General features: G+C 39.3%; 1 protein-coding gene across 1 annotated transcript in view; it reads left to right on the forward strand.

Annotated features, from left to right (window-relative positions):
* The window catches only part of b3gnt2b (UDP-GlcNAc:betaGal beta-1,3-N-acetylglucosaminyltransferase 2b), a 28400-nt gene extending 19113 nt beyond the window's left edge, over positions 1–9287 (forward strand). Inside the window, exon 3 of the mRNA XM_053332888.1 lies at positions 6799–9287. Coding sequence (XP_053188863.1) covers positions 6823–8016 — 1194 coding nt within the window. The 5' untranslated portion in view covers positions 6799–6822 and the 3' untranslated portion in view covers positions 8017–9287. The remainder of the gene's footprint in view (positions 1–6798) is intronic.
* Positions 9288–20833: the final 11546 nt, after the last annotated feature.

Here is a 20833-nt window from a genome sequence, read left to right on the forward strand (position 1 = left end):
GTGGTGGCAGATGACAGAATGTCAGACCCAGCTGCTGCTCAGTATCTCTGTTAATCTGAAGTTACAACACGTGTCACGAGACGCCGTCAATCTACTCCAATACCTGGTCTCTGATGGTGTTGATAAAACACCAAGAAGTGTATCATCGTGCCAGCAAAGGCAGGGAAAAGGCCGCAAGCTAGTAAACACGGATGTAAGCAATCCAGAGTTTAAACAGCTTTTTAAAATTCAGCACGTTTTGTTCATTTCAACATATTGCAAGTGCGTTTCAGTGAGTAACTCTGGCTGTAAACAAAATCTTTTGTTTATGAGAAGTCCACAGTGTGTGTTTCCTGTTTCAGACTTGAGTGAATTAGAATCGACAAGCTGCGATTTGTGGTACCGTCTCAGTCTAACTAACGTTCACGATGTTTACACATTCATCGTTTTCACTGACTTCACATAATAAGAATTTTCTGATTAACAAAACCCAAGCAAACGTCACAGTCACAGTTAGTCAGCAATGACCAATAAACACTCACTGAGAGTGTGAGTTCACCTCATATGTCAAGTCAGCATTGGTCCAGTTAGCAGGCGATGGATAACACCCACTAAGATGTTGGAGAAATGTCAGCTGGGAGGGGGGGTGGGTACAGCTGGTACAGAATACTTTGCAGTGCAATACAGAACAAATCAAAGCCAAATGTAATACTGTTGAAACATAGCACCAAATCGATTAGACGCTGTGGGAGCGCTTAGTGTAATGTGTGTGTGTGTGTGTGTGCGTGTGCGTGTGTGTGGGAGAAGGAGTCAGACGCTGACTATTGTAGCGAGTCAGGTTACAGTGAATTTAACAGTAAACATAGATATAAATATAAATGACCCCCCCCCCCGCCCCCCAAGAGCCTTGTTCACCAGTTTACCAGATTAGTTTACCAGCAGCTGAGTTATACTGGTTATACTGATGGGAACGGGTTTAACCCTGTCACCAAACGCTTGTTAAAATAATGTCACTAAATACCCAAAACATCCCACTCCATCTCCATCCCAGGAGATAAAAACAAGTTGGAGCCACCAGCGTTGTGAGGACATTTTGGCCGATCACAAAAACTTCAAAGGGAAATATGAAGGTTAACACTTTATTTTAAGGTTAAGGTTATACTTGGGTTTAGGTCCAGTTAAGGGTCAGGGTTTGGTTTAGTCATTAAGTTGTGATGGTAAAGGTTAAACAAGGATACAAAGGCAAGTAAGTGTGTGTGTGTGTGTGTGTGTGTGTGGAAGTATATGTTTACAGTATACTGTGATATTGATTTTCAAGAGAAGATATCTCTCTGTTCCCGGTCCTTTTGTTTTCCCCTATATCTGAACATCTCATACTGTATCACTTTCATACATCAGTGTACAAACAGTCTCTGTACTGTAAAAACTCAGAAATCCAGCCAAAGATGTTCGCCGGAGAAGACGCACCACTCTGTCTGTCTACGATGGTTCGATACTATTATTAAGTACAACCATGCTGTGCTTCCTGTGCAGCTACTTTCTAACTCGTGTGTGTGTGTGTGTGTGTGTGTGTGTGTGTGTGTGTGTGTGTGTGTGTGTGTGTGTGTGTGTGTGTGTGTGTGTGTGTGTGTGTGTGTGTGTGTGTGTGTGTGTGTGTGTGTGTGTGTGTGTGTGTGTGTGTGTGTGTGTGTGCTCTGCATTTTAATGCAAATGTTTTGTTGCAAAAATGTGCATAAAGATAACCACAAGAGTAAACCACCGAACAAAACTGAGTTTGCACTTCAGAATGAACGTACAGAGGCCTCATTGGGTTGTAAATGTGCTCTCTTTTGTGGCATTAAAACATGAGTCTGACTGGAATATGTAAACATCTTAGACTGTAGGCCGCTAGTCAAATTATTGTAGTCAATGTAAACATATAGATGCCACTGATCAGAGCATCATTACAGCTTAAATACATGCTTTCTAACCAGCCACAGATGGTCCAGGAAGGTGTGTGTTAAGCCTTGGACTGTTGATGGTAAATTAGACATCCGGAAGCTGCTGCCTCATCAACATGTTGTTCAGCTTTCTTCTTTAGAAATCCCCCCCTCCCGTCCTTGCCCCACCCACTCATTTCCCAGAAGTCTTTTTTGTTTGTATGGCGATGCTGAGGACAGGAAGGTAATTATCCTTGAGAAAAATATGGGAAGAGAACGCAGGATGTCCAAGGAGGAAACTCCTTGCCTCTGCTTGTCTTTTTGTTAGTAATATAACACTGATATACCTTCAGGATTATATTGTCATCCTGTGTTGCTGCCACTTGTCTTTTGTCTCTCTGTTTAGATGTAAATATGAGCAAAATTTAAGATAACACAGGGGAGGACAGAATAAAATAGACAGCAGAGGAGGAGGAGAGGAAAAAAGGGGGGTGGAGGGAAGGTGAAGAAGGCGTAGTGAGTATGGGGTTAAGGAAAGGAGGAGCGGCAGTGCAGAGTTGTTGCTAGGAGGCAGAGAGAGCAACACGATACAGATGCAGTGCAGAGGAGGGTAAACCCACTGAAGTCAGTCACTTATCCATGTTACACGTCAAGAAGAGTTTCCCCATTACTAAAATAAAAACTCACTTTTCTCACTTTCACATTTTTGTATTTTTGTGTGTGTCTCTCTGTGTGTGTCCTTCACACTCTCTCTACATTTTTCATTTTGTGTTGTTTCCTTTCTTTAGTTCTCTACATCTCTCTTTATCTCTCTTTCCTGTTTACATCATGATCATTATCAAAGCCTGTGACTTTTCACTACAAAGCAGCAGGGCTGGAAATGTTCATGCAGCGTTGCTCCACTACTTCGGTTCAGACTGAAACATCTCAACAAGTATTGATTTGAATGGATTGATATGAAATGTTGTACATACATTCCTCTGCTTCAGGATTAATTGTAATAATGGTGGTGACTCTTTAACATCACCTGCTAAACTAATGACATTCTTATCAATACACCAATACAAATACATAACTAAATAAGTAGATAAATACAGTACAAATAAAGACAAAAAATCACAATATGGTAATGATGCCAGGCTCAGTAGCACAGATTGTTATTGCACATATGGTGAAGAGTGTATTGCACATCATCGACATAGCTTATTGTCAGAGCTCAGAGGGTTTGTGGTAGTTGGGAAGAAGCTATTTTGTAGTTTGTTGTAGCTTAAAGAGGTTATGTCCAGGATGAGTGGTGTTTCTGAGGACTTTTTTTAGCCCTTCTCACTAAGCGTGTTTACCGAGGTGTTCAAGTGACAGCAACTCAGTGCTCTGTGCTGCTCTTACAACACGCTGCAGGGCTTTGATTTCGACAGTTTTGGTGTAGCTGCAGTACCAAACTGTCAGGCAGCGTGTTAGGATGCTCTCTATGGTGCATCTGTAAAAGTTGAGCAACAGTTTGTGGGGGAAGTTGGCTCTCGTTAGCCTCGTCAGAAAATAAAGGCGTTGTAGTAGCAGACACCACTGGCATTGTCATCATGGCTACGGATTCTTAGCCTTAGCTTGGGTTAAGAAATGAATAATTTACTGCTCTCAAGTAGGGATTTCAACAGGTAACCATTACTCAAGTTAACCACTAACAACGGTTACGTATGTTGGTTTTCCAGATTCATTTGCATACTAGGGTGGGGTACTGAACTTGTTACTTCATGTTAGCCACACTTAATTGATCTGTGCCAATTTTTTGGTACCTTGTGGCAATGATTAGTTTTATAAACACACATTTTACTGACTGAAAGAAGCACCGACATGCAGACACAAAGAGCACTGTTAGCAGCTGTGTGTAGTCCATAAGGTGTAGCTATTAGCAGTATTAGCTTCAGATAAACGTAAACACATTTTTGCACAGAAGGAGGCTTTTTCATTTCGGCCCCAATCACTCATAAGTGCATTATGTTAAATCCTAACAGTCTGTGTGAACAGTAGATATGATTATGGCAAGAAAAACCTATTCCAGTGTTCATATGGACGCCTATACTATTGAAAAATTGTGAACCCACAGTCAAACCACAGTTCAAAAAGTAGTTTTTAATAGTCGTGGTTGATTTTGGTGGTTGGAGTTGTTCAAGTGTTTAAAAGAAAGTTCAGCACCACTAGTCATTTTGAAATTACTGAATGAAAATCCTGCAATGACTCAAACATGTGTGCAAGTGAAAAACCTGCAGTGTGGCAACCTCGCTAGCAAGCACAATACAAAAAAAAAAAACGGATGAAGAAATCTGGAATAAGAGGCTGCAGATAGAGCGAGGGGAAGAAGGCAGGATACAGACGTTTAACAGTAAGCAGAGAGAAGAAAGTGAGACATGGCAGAGAGAAAGTTGTCAGCGAGGACGTGCGAGCTGGCCAAAGCAGAAACCTGAAGCACACTCAAACCCTCCTGAAAGGCTGTATTGTTAGCATGAATCCACCACTCACATGCTGTCCTCGTTTTTTTTTTTCTTTTTTCTTTTTTTGGTTTGACTCCAGGGGGCTTGATCCAAGGTGATAATAAATCCTTAAATATTTGGCCTCTTTTTTTAAAATCATCTTCTGCCACATAAACAATAAATCATCATTAATAACAAGACACTGCAGCTGTGGGAGCGAATGATACCTGTTTCAGAGACTATGCTTCATTACACAATAACCTTCTCAACATGAACTCAAGTGAACCATTTTTATAGCGGATAATTGTCTAATTGCTTTATTGTGTTTCGTTTGGATCGTGGCCAGATCTCTGAGTTTATGCGTTCACAAAGCGTGATAACCGTCTGTCATGTCAGTGAGCGCATGAACACTCCGCTGGATCACCTGAATGATGAAGTCTGGTTGCTGATTTGTGAAGTATCCACAGTGATTTTCTCTCTTTATGTCAAACAAAAGGTTTAAAACAATTACACACTGTTCTTGCCAGGAATCCCTATTAGGAAAGGATGTGTGTTTAGACAGTAACACCCTTCTGATGCGTCTTGCAGGAAATTAGCTCTTGTTTTTTGCGTAATATCTTCCCATTAACTGCTGACATGAGTGCAGGATAAGAGAAGATAGATAAACGGTCCAGTGAAAAACATCGGATAGTGAATAGAAAGCCCTGATATCACATTACATTATCCCAGCTGCTTCCAGCGTGGCACAAATTTCCAGACAGACAAGTGCGATGTTGGCATTCCTGGTTGTGACTCACCTCCCGAATCCCTTTCAGTTACCTGTGATGACGTTCGGCTGCTGAGCCTGACCGCTGATCTCCACGTTAAGAGCAGCAAGCAAAAACCCAGCCATACAGAGATCAATAGAGTGACTGTAACACTAATGCCTCCATGCATTAATGTTCTCTCTTTACAAGCATATCCTCTGAAGTAGGGATAAACTGCTTTGGATCTGTCTTTACTGTATGTTCAAATCAATTAAATACACTAAAAATAATTATTAATGATCTCTATTATTTTAGTCTATAAAATATTAAAAATCTTGAAAAAAAAAAAAAAAAAGTTTGTGCCACCTTTCAAACCCCAAAGTGATATCTTTAAAATGTTCTGTTTGTTCCAACCAACCTAAAGATATTATTATTAATATTTTTGTTGATTTACTCAATCAATACGAGTTATATAAGTTCACAGCTTAATACTGACAGCTCCCTTCTATATATACAGTACGTGCTAGATATGGTGTAATCATATGCACAGATGCAAAGCAGCAGCACTTATGGTTTATGTTGTGAATTGTTAAAAATAAAACCGTGTGTGTTTGGAGGCCACAGACAGCAGCTGCTTAGTATCTCTGTTAGTTTAAAGTTACGTCACACGTTCAATGAGAGGCCGTCAGTCGCTCCCACAGAGTTCACTATGGCCGAGGAACTAGGAAGTGTTTCATTTGTTGTGTTGATTTGGACTTCTTCATATTTAATCTTCTGATTTTGGGTTGGGTTTTTTTTTTTCTTTTAACTTCCAGCAGCAGTAAATGAACTTTGTCAGAAACAACCTCTCATGTGACTTCATGTCACGGTGGTCTTGTGGTTGAAACATATCTTCTTTTTTTTTCTCCTTCCTTTTCTCCACCAGTTCTTCTTTAACAAAGAGAGAAGTGCTGCAGCTACGCACTCCACTGCTGCTCCAATAAAACTGCAATTAGTATCTTGTTTTCTCTCAAATGGAAAGCACATGATCATTACTCTGGAAAATTAATTGATTTTTTTTCTTTCCATCAGGACTTCCTGTGAACACTGACCATCTCTTAAAGGGTTTAGCTACTAGAAAGATCTATGACAGGCATGGTTTTAGCAGTAGTTAATTTAACAGTGATGGAAAAGGATTGTTGAATTTACTATAAAGACATTTCCAGTCTGTTTGCAGCCCTACAGGACAGAAAGATCCAAACTGTCAATGAATGAATGCGGTGCACATGATGACGACTTCACTCGTGCTTTTTAAATTTAAAAAAATGTAAAAATACAGAAGCTGCACTGTGATGGTTACTTCTGTTCACTGTTGAAATGTGAAATCATGTGGGAGAGAGAAGGTTGCAGTGCAGACAGTGGAGGAGCAGCTTACATAACTCGTTGGTGGCTCCACAAAGAGTTTCCTGTAAAGTAACGTCAACTCTTACAGAAGCTTTGCGTGTTGCGCTCTACTTTTGACTGTCTGCGGTTTTCACAATAATATTAATTTCCAAAGAAGAGATTTCGACCAGTTCACTACCAGGTTACACTTCATTGATGTCTTTAGACGTTTGTTTCCATCCTTTCATCTTTTTCTTGGAAATTCTGTGAGTGAAAGGAGTCGTGTGTCATCCCTGACGTCTTTTTATCTTCTCTGTTTCTGTTCAGGTGGTGACGAGTGTAGGAACTGTCATGGCGCTGATGCGAAGGAGGCTGAAGCTTGGGGTGACAATAGTGATGATCAACTTCTTCATCTTCATCATCATCTCCCGACACAGCAGCCAGGACAAAAACGGGCGTCACAAGGTTGTCATTCCTCCCAGACCCTTCTGGACCAAACTGGTACTGAGCTCGTCCTACTGGAACCGCCAGCAGCAGATTCTGGACTTAAAGAATAATCCAATCCTGATGGCAAACATCAGCACCTCAGACTTGCCTGACTGGCTTACTGAACGCAATATGACCTCTGACCCCTGCCAGCCTGACTTGAGTATTACCACTCAGGTGAAAGACTACAACTCGCTACCAAACCGCTTTAAGGACTTCCTGCTTTACATGCGCTGCCGCTCTTACCCGATCATGGTGGACCAGCCTAACATCTGTAAGGATCCGCCGTTCCTGCTTCTGGCCGTTAAATCGCTCTCACCGCACTTCGACCGCCGTCAGGCCATCCGTCAGTCCTGGGGACGGGCGGGTGTCATGGCCAATCAGACGGTGGTTACTATCTTTCTTCTTGGGAACGCCACAGCGGGGGACCACCACCCGGATCTGTCCGAGATGCTGCGCTACGAGAGCAAACGCCACAAAGACATCATCCAGTGGGATTACAGGGATTCATTCTTCAACTTGACTGTCAAAGAAGTTCTGTTCCTGGAGTGGATACAGACTCGCTGTCCCGGCGCTCGCTTCATCTTCAAAGGTGACGACGACGTCTTTGTCAACACGTACCGCATCCTGGACTTCCTCAAGGGCCTCTCGCCGCCCAAGGCCAGGGATCTGTTTGTGGGTGATGTGATCACCAACGCGGGTCCACACCGAGACAAGAAAGTCAAATACTTCATCCCAGAGAGCATGTACAAGGGGGCGTACCCTCCCTACGCAGGAGGAGGCGGGTACCTTTATTCTGGTGACATCGCTGCTCGTCTGCACAATGCATCGCGAAAAGTGGCACTCTACCCAATAGATGACGTCTACACAGGTATGTGTATGAGGAAGATCGGGCTTTCTCCAGAGAAGCACAAAGGCTTCAGGACATTTAACATAGAGGAGAAGTACAGGGCGAACCCCTGCGCTTACAAGAGCTTGATGCTCGTTCACCCGAGGACCCCACAGGAGATAATCCAGATCTGGGACTGGCTCAGTAGTCCTAAACTGAACTGCCAGTGATGGTTCCACAGCAGCCAGTGTGGGACGGACTTAAATGACCCCTGGAGATGAGGGTTGTTCCAAAAGGTCAAAGTTAGAAATATTTAATGTTGAACAGGGTCGTGACTTTAAAGTTGGCAGCTTTAAGTTATTGCAATGGTCACTTGAAGCCTCGTCTTGGTGCGACTCGATGCATCATGTACTCCTGAAAACAAAGACGCGCTCATATCACGTTTAGCTACAGTTTTCAGAGTGGCCACCATAGTATTTTGACTTGATGTCTTTCAGACTTCCACAGATGAGCTAATAACCTGCGTTACTGTCTGTCGAATGAGCTTCACCCAATGTGACCGTGTCTGTCTGTCTTTGCGTGCACATATTTATATCACAACTATTTATATGGCCTTTATAATGCTTTAACACTGTGTGTCGGCTCCATTACGGAGCGTCTCAATGCTGTATTATAGAGATAAGGAGACTAATGACTGGGGTGTGTTCATCTGGGGCTCTGTTTGTTGTTTGGGTTAAGGGAAAAGACGCTGCGTCGTCAGTAATTAACGGTGAGGAGGGAAAAAACTGAGTATCTGAACTTAAATCAAAGAGTGAGACATACATTTTATGGCTGCTAACTCTAGAGGAGCTTCCTGGTGAACACATCCTGGTAACAGTTGCTGGAGGCTTAGTTTGTGCTGCTATTCCCATCTACACTCCTTAAAGTATTTACATGTGACTCGCTCCACCTCAAACTCAACCAGTTTCTCCTCAATAAAGACTTGAGAGAATATCCAGATAGTTATTATAGTTTCTCTGTTGCATTATCTGCGCTGTCTGTTATGTTTGGACGAAACTTGTAATCATTGTTAAAAGCTTTGAAATGGTGTGTTTTTTGGGTGGGGCGAACACACACTTTGCTTTCAGGAAACTGGAGGAATAGGAGCCCAGCGGGTCTGGGTTAAGGTCCTTTACATGGATGGAGAGAAATCCAAAATGCTGTCTTAATGTTGCTTCAGGTTTTCACTTTTACACAAAAAAAAAGAAAAGGAAAAAAAGAAACAACAAACGCTCATGTAAAACCCAAAGTGCTTTTATTTCCCAGAGAGATTATATTTCAAGCTGCTAGAGTAGCGCTTCTTGTCTGAAATACTCATCATTACTCGCCTCATGTGTCTGGTAGACACTGTTAAATGTTGCTTTAATGTGATATCATTGAGACAGTTAAGACGCCTAAAGCTTTTTGTTACTTGACAAATTGTCTCTGAAAAGTTCACTGATCACATTCAAGGCTTCATTTCATAATGTTACATATCCCTTTTTTTTTTTTTTTTTTGGAGGAAAATATCTTTAATTATCTCTTATCTATCCAGAGATGGTGTATTTCTTTTATTTAAAAAAAAATTATTCATGAAGAACTCTCTCTAATTTAAGAGGCTCCCATTATATTCAGGAATTTATTGTTACGTTCTTTCTAGAGCGTGTTCAGGAGATGGGGAAGGGTTTTAAAGAAAGAAAACGTTGGATTGCTCATTTGGGAAGCGTTATTTGATATATTTGAAGGTTAATGCTCAGCTCACTACTGTATCGCTTTAGCACAAAAACATTGCTGTGACTTCTTTGTGCTCACTTTATGAAAGAAATGCTGCGCATTGACTCTGCATTCTTGTAAGAAATATGTTCTTTTTTTCAGCTGTATGTGAGTCTCAGACACTTATCAAGGGTGACACATGCTGGTTACACGTTTCTTTGTTGTTGTTGTTGTTGTTGTTGTTTTTGGAAAGCTCAGAGCCTGACGGTAAAGCTCGGGGAAGTGTATTACATTGAATGTCAGATCTTTTACCCAGGTCTAAGGGTCAGTCCACTTTGATTTGTCATTGATTTCAGCTCAAGAAGTGGATTTCCTTCAGTATTTTACACTCAGAATGTCACTGGACCCTGATCCGTGAAGTCAACACTGAAAATAAGTCGTATGAATGTCGGTTTCAGACTTTAAAAATTCACCCTGAACCTGAACTTACATCTTTCACGCTCCTACTCCTCCTCCTCCTCTGTCAGAGCTCCCCCTGCTGGTCAGGGAGGACATTTTTAAAGTTTGTGTGGCTTAGAGCTTTATACAGACACTGGTAACTCCAATGACTCGTTTATTTATTCATATTTTTAAACATCCGTTCATTATGTTGGCTTTTGACTCCTCAGATTCCCCACGTCATCACTCACAGAAACTTATCTCTGCTTTTCACTGTTTGTAAAAAGCTCCTCATGGCAACAACAAAAAATTGTACCTTTTTTTTTAAAAATCTAGACAATCACAGCAAGGTTATAAAAGTATAATTCTGCACTGTTTTATGTGGGATTACCACCTGATAGACACTATTTGAATTGCTCATGTGGTAGTATCAGTCTATCTTTGAGTGGGATTCAACAAACACTAAGAAAAAGAGAGAGAGAGAGAGATGAAATAAGAGCCGAGGGCTGAGTGGAGCTAATTTCATACTTAATTAAAAACATATTTAATTGGTCTCACTGTGGGGGTCTTTTATCCTCAACATGTTCACCCCTCATATCCTGATTAGTAGGTTATGTTTTGTTTTGTTTTGGTCGCTGCACAGTTTGTGGCTACTTGAAATGTTTACATGTCTTTGTAAAAAAAGTCATCATCACTTATTTTTTTATAATTGGTACTCCTGTCTGATGATTGGCTGTGTATGTGTGTGTGTGTGTGTTTGTGGCAGAGGGGGTGGGGTGGGGGTGGGGGTATTTTTCCAGGTTTAGGGATGATAAGCAACTTCCTCCTCCCTTTTTTTTTTTTTTTTTTATGTTTTGGAATTTAAACTCTCAGCCATGACCGTGCTTTATTATTGTACATTTTTAGTTTCACTGTTAGATGCACATGTTCACTGTGTTTTTTTGTCTCACAGTTTCTCCAGTCGTAGTTGCCAATATGTGTATTATTTTTTTTAGTCTGATCTTCTGTGAACAACAGTGAACCAGTGGGTAAAAGATAAACAACATTACTATTTATTTATTATAATTTATATGCTTTTAAATGTCACAGTAGCTTCAGGGTGATGAATTGGTTCAACCCCAGGGTCAAAATATTGAATAAAACCTTAGTAGGGGAGGAGTAGAGGAGTTTAGGAGTAGGAGTTATCATGTCATAAAAATCCCATAAATTGCTCAACAACAGGATTTGGTCAATTTAGGATTTGGCTGAAATATCTGTCTTTTATTAGATGAAATCTTCAAATAAATTATGATTTTTTTTTATTTTTTTTTTGTTTTATGAGCTCAACTCAAACTCAAACAAACAACCTTTTTATTTTATTTTTTATTGTACATCTCTGCATTAAATCTCCTGTTAACACGTTAACGTCAGAAAATCCGTTGTTACTGTACTCTTACTGCACTAGAGTCAGAGATGATCACCAAATCTGTGCCTGATGTTTGTATGTACTGTATGTGTGTATGAGACTATCCTTCAACCATGTTAAGTGTGATCCCTTTTTTTTATTACCTAGAATGACTTGATTAAATAAAGTTATATTTTGCTGTTTTTTTGTATATACTGTTCAGTGCATTTTTATTGTAAGACAAATAAATTATGTGAATTAAGAAACCTGTGATGTCTTTTAATCTTTTTTTATATGAACGCTATTTCTGAATATAATATATAAGTTTGAATGGAAACGCTGCTTTTATAAAACAGGAAATCAAACTGTTAAAATACTGCTTTAAACCGTCCAGTCAAAGTCAAATCTGCACACTGGTGAGTGGGGTTTACACTTTTTTTTTTTTTAAGTGAATTTTACTGCCTGGGCTCAGATAAACTGTAAATCATCTAATTCTTATTTTCTATCAGTGAAAGCAGCTTCTCAACCACAGCTGCAGCTTCTCAACTGTTTTTGGCATAGTGACCCTGTAAAATGTATATTATTGACCTTTATTGCACATTATAGGCTTTCTATGGACATGATTTGTGTATCAGTTTATCCAAAGATTGATTTTCTTTCTTGGATTGTTCAATTTAAAGGATTTTAAGAGGTGTGGAGAGGTGGAAGTGTTCAGTTCTTTCACCCAAACTAAAACAAAATCAGAAAAAGATTCATATTTTGTGTGACAGAAGTACCTTTTTTATTTATGGCAAAATTAGAGATTTATTACTGAGGAATAATCATAGTGTTACTGCAGCAATAAAACATGTCAAAAATGTTATCCAGAAAGAAATAAGTATACTTAAGAACCATAAACTGCATATAAAGTCACATCCAAGTCAAATCTCATAGTTTGCACGTAATTACAGCTTCTCACCTGCAGAGGGCAGCAGTGTATAAACTGCCTGACACTTTTTAACACAGTTCATAAAACCTGCATGGTGCAAACCTTTATTTTCCACACTTACATAAAGATTTGACTCCAAGAGTGTAAAGTCATTTACTAAGAGGGGGGTTTAGTGTTGTATGCAGCATCACAAAGCTGTCTTGTTTTATTAAATTTAAGATAATCATGACTCCAGTTTTCCATAAGGTTGACATAACAGGCTGCAGATCTAATAAGTTTGGTTTATAGAAGTAAATTCAATAAACGCATCAGTCTTCTGTACTGTTAAACTAAATGATGGGCTCATATTGGACATTAAACAACATGCACTTTACCAGGAAATGAAGCGTAATGGTAAAAATTGGATTTGGGACATGGATTGATGCCCAGTGTGCAGTCAGAATGGGCAGTATTAGCAATAAATCTGAATCAGTGTTCAGTTGTTCTGCTCTGTATGAAAATATGTTTCAGTTTGGATCATATTTGATGTAATTAGACTCTTGAGTCATCCTCAGGCTGCCAAACACAGGTACAGAGACATAGAGCATGTTTCAGGTATCAGAGGGTCGCTAGTCAGAGCTGAATTACATCATCTGGAGCTTCAGAGCAGTTTTTCGGACGTTTGGTGCCTCACTTCAGCAGAGCAGATCCTGGAGTTTGAATTAAACTGTTGGTTAAATGTCAGCCATCCTTCCCATCACCTTAAAGTGACTACAATGAATCATCTTTATATTAACAATATAGCAAATGACAGTGTGTAATGTGACAGCAGTAACTCACCATGATGAATCTCCATAGTGACTCTGCAGCTTTATAGAGCTTCATAATGAGTTTCAGCTAATTTTTTTGCTGTCCGACTGCAACTTTACTCTTTCAGTTCTGTCTCAATGCTCTCATAGTGTTGTTTTCGACCACAGCAGGCAGCTGTTTTCAGAGAAAAAGCTCTAAGACATCACTGTACACTACCTGCTCAGCACCAAATGGCAAACAGACACTGTTAGCAGATATCTGGCAAACACAGTGGAGCATTTAGCAGATAAAGAGCCAGATATTTCCCTCAGGAGTTGGTAGAGAGCAAAAATAGAACTAAAAGAGAGTGAATATTGGACTTCCATTACAGGTGAACATGAACATGACTCCAAACATATCAACTTAAAAGGTGTTGATATGTCAGTTAATGCAGGTTTAAAGCCACCATGTGTTATGTTTATGTCAAAACATGGAAATTCAAATTATACTGTTGACATAAAATCTTATTGGAAGTAAAATGAGACTATCATGATTAAAAAAGGGTACAGTCTATGTGTTGAATTTAGCCCATTCATTTTCTATTTTTGATACTAGCTATTCACTGGGGGTTTAAAAATGTGTACAAAGCAGCTTTAAAAAAAAACAGATGCTGCCCCCAAAAGGTCAAATATACACAAACAGCTCAAAATCTGCAAACTGCTGACAAACACACAGATAGAAAGAAAGAAAAAAAAACAGGGTGTGAGTGAACCCTAGAAAAAATCCTCAGACAGACAGAGTCTAGCAGGGTTTTTCCAGAGACGAACTCAATGCCCTTTCCTCTCATGAGTGTTTACCTTTTACACCTCTTCACATCGGGGGAATGAGGGAAAGCTGGGACTAGGTTGTCATGATGATCATATTCCCGAGGCGATGGCAGACATCATGTGGTGCAGGTGTGGGAGAGCAAGAAGCTTCACAAGAGAGATATGTAGTCTCTCTGTGTGTGTGTGTGTGTGTGTGTGTGTGTGTGTGTGTGTGTGTGTGTTTTCTCCATGCTCTCACTGCGTACTATTATCTCACTGATAATGATCCGATGGCCTTATAAGGAAAAGCCCTTTTAAAAAGACAAATGGTTTTGGCTCTTCAGCTTTTGATATAATAGCTCATGATCTTTGCCAGGAGAGATACAGAGTCCACTTTGTGAAACTGTTTCAAGCCAAACTAAACACAGCCTCCGAACTGTCTGAGACAAGAGCAAGATAACAGTAAACCGGTCAACTTTCTGTATCACAGTGTACAACTATTTAGCCATAAATTACAAAAACCTTGCTAGTTAACATAAGATCGTAACATCATGTGGACAGTGAAGTGAAGCATCCGTATTTAAAACTCCACCTCAAGACCTGAATCTACACATCTGTCACATCTGTCACAATGAGCGAGGGGGGGGTATGGCATCATTGTGGTGTTCTTGTGTATTTTTAGGTCTCTATCCTTGAAAACTGTTTCCTTTTCCTTTTAGACTCCACAGTCGCATCCTGTTGGCAGGGATTTATTCTCAGGAAGAACATAACATTTCTAGCACCTCCCAATTAAACTGTTTTTTTAATAAATATTTGAACATCATGATAAGTTCTGTGTGCTTGTTTCACGTCCGGCCATGACATCCTGCCTCAACTAGGAATATATTCAGTTAAAGAGGATTTCAGATTTTGTGTGTGGGTCCAAGCAGAGTCAGTAAGTTGTTTCTGATAATATGATAATACTGTATGCACTGAGGTTAATGCAGCAATAACACCCAATATGTGCTGCACTGCTTAAGTATCTTAAATATGCATCATATATATATTTTTTTTAATTAGATTAAATTTTATTTTATTTATTTTTATTTATTCATTTATTTATTTATTTTATTTTATTTCATTTTTATTTTTATTTATTCATTTTATTAGTAGTAGTAGTAGTAGTAGTAGTAGTAGTATTAATGTAATTATTAATTTATTTACTTATTTATTAATTTAGTTTTTATTTTTACTACTACTTTTTTTTTTTTTTGTCTTTTTGGTATTCCCACTATTTTATTTATTTATTCTATTTGAATTGGTAATTATTACATTAATAGCACAATGATAAATATTGTTAATTTCTGTTAATACTACTATTGCTAACTGGTAGGGTATATGTATGTAGGTATGAGTGTCTATATTTTTTGGATATATGTTAATACTATATGGTTATTTATCATCAGAAATGTTCCAGATGTGCAGTTATATAGAAATTATGTTTGGAGACGTGCAAAAGAAGGAAAAAATGAATAGTTGGTGATTATGAGTTATGATTATAAGGGGTTATCAGACCTGTAAGTCTATGTACTTATAAGGTACTTGAGAAGTTATTCTAAACTTCAAAGACTTTAAGTTCTTTGAATGCAATACATTGAAAAAGTTAGATTTAGTGATTCTTACAAAGCCGACATACAACCTTTTCAATGCATATACCCCATAATTAAAGTCTCCTTTCACTAAAAAATCTGTTTATCTTCTTGTACCTTCAGTTGGATGTTGGATGTGCTTCGCTGTGCAGAATGATGTATGTGCAGAGCTTGACACTAGAAAGCTGTTTTCACATTTATCTGCTTTCTCATTTATCAGATTCAAATATTACTTCAAGCAGAGTATTTTTATACATCTTAAAAAGAGAGTCTGGAAAGGCACCTTTAAACTTTGAGTGGATACCGCGTTGCACATCATGTCTGCCGCTGTGCTGTGAGATGTAATTGTCATTCTTCTGAGATTTTCAGAGGTCAAAACTCAACACTTGAATATTCTTCATTCCCACAGCGGTCAAGTCCAAGTCCTCATTTCAGAATTGAACAATGTGGGTCAGTTGTGTCTCAGGAGGTAGAGTGGGTTGTCCAGGAACAGGAAGATCTGTGGTTCAATTCCCAGTTCCTCCAGTTCACATAGTGGAGCCTCCATGTGCAAGACACTGAACCCTTAATTGCACCGGATATCTGTGTGAGTGTGTGTGAATGATTTGATCCTCCTGTTAAGTGTATGAATGTGTGTGTGGATGAGTCTCTGAATCTGGCAAGTAGTGTAAAAGCACTTTGAGTGGTCAGAAGACTAGAAAGGTGCAGTAGAAGTGCAGATCATTTACCATTTGACTTAAGTCTGACTCTAGTCCAAGTCCCAACTCTTACATACTGCTCATATTCTAGCATTTCATAATTAGTCTCTATATTCCTCACTGAGGCTTTAAGAGAGTGTAATCTTTAGTTTTTACACTTTTTGTTGATACTATATAACAGTGGAGAACATAAAGCTGTCACTGAATGATGAAAACTGTATAATAAATGTATTTTTGACAGTTGTTTTGAATGTTTGAATAAATAGGAGTCAAACACTCAGTGAAAATGTGTATCAGATGCACAAAAACATTTTTAGAAAGTTGAGATGTTTCTAGTTTTGCATATTCTGGGTCACATGAGGATAAGGGGTGGGGGGACCCTGGACAGTATGTTATGGTTAAGAGCTCTTTGGTTCAACTGTGCTGGAAATCAAATGTGAATTAGAGTCTTTGTATAAAACTGCAGGATATATGAATCACTGAATCCCTGGAAATAACTCAAATGTACACAGCTGAAGCTTTAAAGATGCTTTGAATATTAACTCCTACAGTGATGAACACTTCAGTAGAACAGGTTCTTCATCACTGCTGCTGGATAAATTCAGATGGTCTGACTTATGAGGCCTTTTTTTTTTTTGGTCAGGAGCAACAAGGTCCTTTCTTGTGTTTCATTTCTTCCCTTTTTGGAAACACGAGGATTATGGGATGTTCAGATGAGACCAGAGCTGGAAAAAAAAAAAAAAAAAAGGACACAGGACCCGTACTGTATCCTTGACGCACAGCCTCTTCCAGAAAGCTTCGATTGATTCTCTGTGATGGATAGATGGCTCCTAGATGGATGTTACTGGATTCAAAGCAGAACTCCACCCACCTGGTGATCCACGAAGGATAAAACAAACACCAGGAATAATTTAGCACTGCTTCCTGAACCAGGTCTAGATGAGTCTGAACCAGAAAGCGACAGCTGAGTCAATCTCACCACTGACATCTTTTCCACTTTCTCTTCCAGCCCAACGTTTTTCAGCACATTTTATTTGGCTGACTTTACTAAGAGTGAGGAATTTATTTTAGAGCTCAATCCAGTTACACTTTGTCAGGGATTTAAAAGGCTTCTTCTTCACTACTCTTTTTTTTCTCTTACATTTTTTTCTTTTTTGCTCTGTCTATTGCTTTTTATGCATTTATCAGTTTACAATATGCAATCTCTAGTTTGTAATAATGACTTTTTTATTGAGAAAAACACCTTATTGTGCCTTAAATCCTGTATTTTAAGGTCAGAGCTGCATTTGATCTCTATTCAGTATATTGAATATATTAAAAGTATATTAAACCAGTATATGTTTGTGTGTTTGGTTGCAAGCAATATGAATTTCACACACACACACACACACACACACACACACACATATCAGACAAACCAAATAAACTGGCATGCTCATATATTAAGCTCATCATCAGTAAATAAAGAGCTGACTGTGCCCTGTCAGGTTCTGTTAAGTCAATCAATCCTGAGATTGGAACAAATTAGAAAGTCTGACTGCTGAAGATGATGATCAGGTTTAAATGGAGGCAAGCTGACCACATCCTGACTCGTGGATGACATCAGCAGCACGCTGCCGGGAAGCCAGGATGATAAACTGGACTTTAAGTAATCGGAAATTGATGGGAGCAGCGATTTTCTCTCTCTCTCTCTTTCACACACAGACGCACACATAAACACACACACACACACACTCACACTGATGAGCCAGTTCAGGGTCACGTGCAGGAGGAGTCACTTCCTCATCTGTCAGTGAAATTCATTTAATCTTGGACTGAAGTAGCAGCACCCATCTCTTATCGTCGACCGCCAACACAGATACAGACACCTTTCCTGCCTTTCTTTCTCACTTACCACTCTTCTTGCACACACACACACACACATACATACATACATTATGCAAAAACAATTTAAACCCTGTAGGGGCTGCAGAAGGCTGCTGGCATCAACTGGCTGTGCACAAAGATGAAAACACAGGAGAAAAGTGATCAGAAAACTCTTTGAACCCTTCAGGCTGAATGGCTCTTTTTCCTGCGGCGCTTTAATGAAGGAAGAAGAAGAAGCTGATATTAATCATACAGAGCACTTCAGACTCCAGCAGTGCAGTAGAGGAAACAGAGAAAACAGCACATACTTCAGAGCTTAAAATGGGTTTTATTTTCTATTCCTAAGGTTGCATCTTTACATAATCGAGAGTATTTAAAGATGCAGCAGTGGTTATTACGTGTAGTCTATATTTTTATTATAACAATGTGAATGAAGCCTACAGCGAATTACCACCCAACTCTGCAGCTCTCCTGGGCTTTAAGGAGTTTTACAGCGAGTTTTTTAGCTCATTGTTAAATTCTCCAATAGCTCTTTCGCTTGTTTTATTTCATTTATTTGATATTTATTTGACCATAAAATCTCCTGATTGAGATAGATTATCGTTTTTACAAGGTAGACGTGGCTGAAAAAGCTGCTTGCAATTATAGGCGTCACAAAATTACATAAAAACACATCCAACACAACAAACCAGGACTTGACAATACATACACAAACTTGACTCCTTAAAACAATTACATTCCTTATGAAACATTTTAATGTGATGCTTGAATGCCTGATGTGAAGGTTTCCAGATGAAGTTTAGGGTTTGCAGGTTTAAAGCAGAATGAAGGGACACTGAAGGTTATTTGTCCAGATTAGAGGTTTTTAAAGTGGGAGGTGGGTCTCTCAAAGGGGGGCTCCAACAGTTTCAGGGGAAGCTAAGTGAATGGAAGTGGAAAAAATAGTAGTCACAAAAGAGAACACATTAAATAGCCTGCATAAATGTGTGTAATTTGAAAAAAAGAGATAATTCAAAGATACAGGAATCAACGAATGTCTTAAGACTGACTTTTTTTATGTATTTGGTGTCATTTTAAGCATGCAAAACAGTAACATTAGGCTCCAAGCTTTGTCTCAGACTTTTAAAAGCCCTAGATGCTAGCTGTTAGAAGCAGGAGAAAGCATTTTGGGAAATGTATCAATAATGGCTTTGAAAATGAAAAGGTACATCTGATCTTTTTCATTAATGATACATGTTACGGTGATGCGTTCTTACTCTAGTGTTCAATAAAAAAACACGGAGATGAATAATAAAGAGGAAATGCTGAAGGTGAGCTTTCCTCATAGTCTAATGGGACTGCAGAGGGGTTTTATGAGGATCTTAATAAGCTGAAATAAAGAGACAGAGACCCACATCCTCTCATGTCCTTCTCTTTGTCCTTCTTTTATTCGTCTACTTTCTCTTCACTCTAACTTTCCCATCTTTTTTTTCTGACAAAACCTTCACACATGATCCATTTTCAGTTTGCTTTGTAGCCACCTGTGCTGTCAAAGCATAAAGAGAGACATAGAGAAACATGCATTTATTTAAGAAACTTACTCTCATTTTCCAGACTGGAACAAGTGGAGGAAACAGTCAGTCGCAGTGAGAGTGGCGGTTGCTTTGGGAAGGATGTAACATGGAGGGAGTGAGTCACCCCCCTGATTCAAATCTCCACTCTCCAGCTAAATCAACCTAAATGCAGGAAATGTCTGTTTGTTGATGTTTAAATGCCACCGTACAACAGGTACTTTCAACCCAGAAATACTGAGATTCATGCCTCCACCAGCTCGATATAACGGGGGAGAACTGAACAGAAACACGGCTTTCCAGTATCCCTGTTACAGTTTTGGCCTAACTAATGGAATAAAGGTTAGAGAAATAGACTCAACCACTCTTGACTCTGGACCTGAAGGATAAATCTGGAAGGGGAAAGTGGCAGAGCTTTCTACTCCCTCATTACCATCACTGATGAGCAAGGCCCTGAACGCTCCCTGAGTGCTCCTGTGGCGTTGCTCAATGGCCAGCTGATTGTGATTGTACTGGGAAGCTTCCCAGTTAATGTGTGTAATTGTGTGAGAGTGATCAGGCTGATCCTGAAAAAATGCAAAAACACAAATTCAGTGTCTTTTCTGCTGTAGTCTTGATGTGAGGAATTGTACAAATGAGGATATCTACCATGGTTTGAGGCTGAAGTTGATGCAAAAATATGTTTGAGTGCAATGCCAACAATGGCCACTAGATGCTGGATTAAAAAATATCATTGTCTCTAATTTCCTCCCATTCAAAACGTGCAACTTCGCTCTAGAAATAGGTCATTTTTTATTTCAACAAGTCATTAGGGTCTAAATTGTTGAATTCAGGTGTGCTGGTGGTCATATTTCTGTTTTAGATCTGAAGACTTATAGTAGCCTTAAGGTCTGCCGTGTTGGCGTTAATTGACAGCTGTGATTGACAGTTCACTCACCTGCTGTTCTATCTGCAGTGAGTCGGACTATTGCTGTAATATTACAATACATTTAATGTCCTGTCCTGGTAGCACCATTTAGCTAACGTTAGCCCAAGTGTGCACCAGTCAATATTGCTGCTCTGGCCCAAGGTAGCAGAGTGTGTTTCCAAAGCATGAAAGGCAACACCTCACACTCCTTATTTGGTCCTGGCACCCATCATAAGCCACAGCTCTGGCCTTCAAACCAGTGGTGGGACATCACACTTCACAGTCTATAATTCAAATATATATGAAAAGATGTATGATATTCAGTAGAATCTATTATCAACAC

Source organism: Scomber japonicus, chromosome 14 (assembly GCF_027409825.1).
Source record: "Scomber japonicus isolate fScoJap1 chromosome 14, fScoJap1.pri, whole genome shotgun sequence".
Classification (NCBI taxonomy): domain Eukaryota; kingdom Metazoa; phylum Chordata; class Actinopteri; order Scombriformes; family Scombridae; genus Scomber; species Scomber japonicus.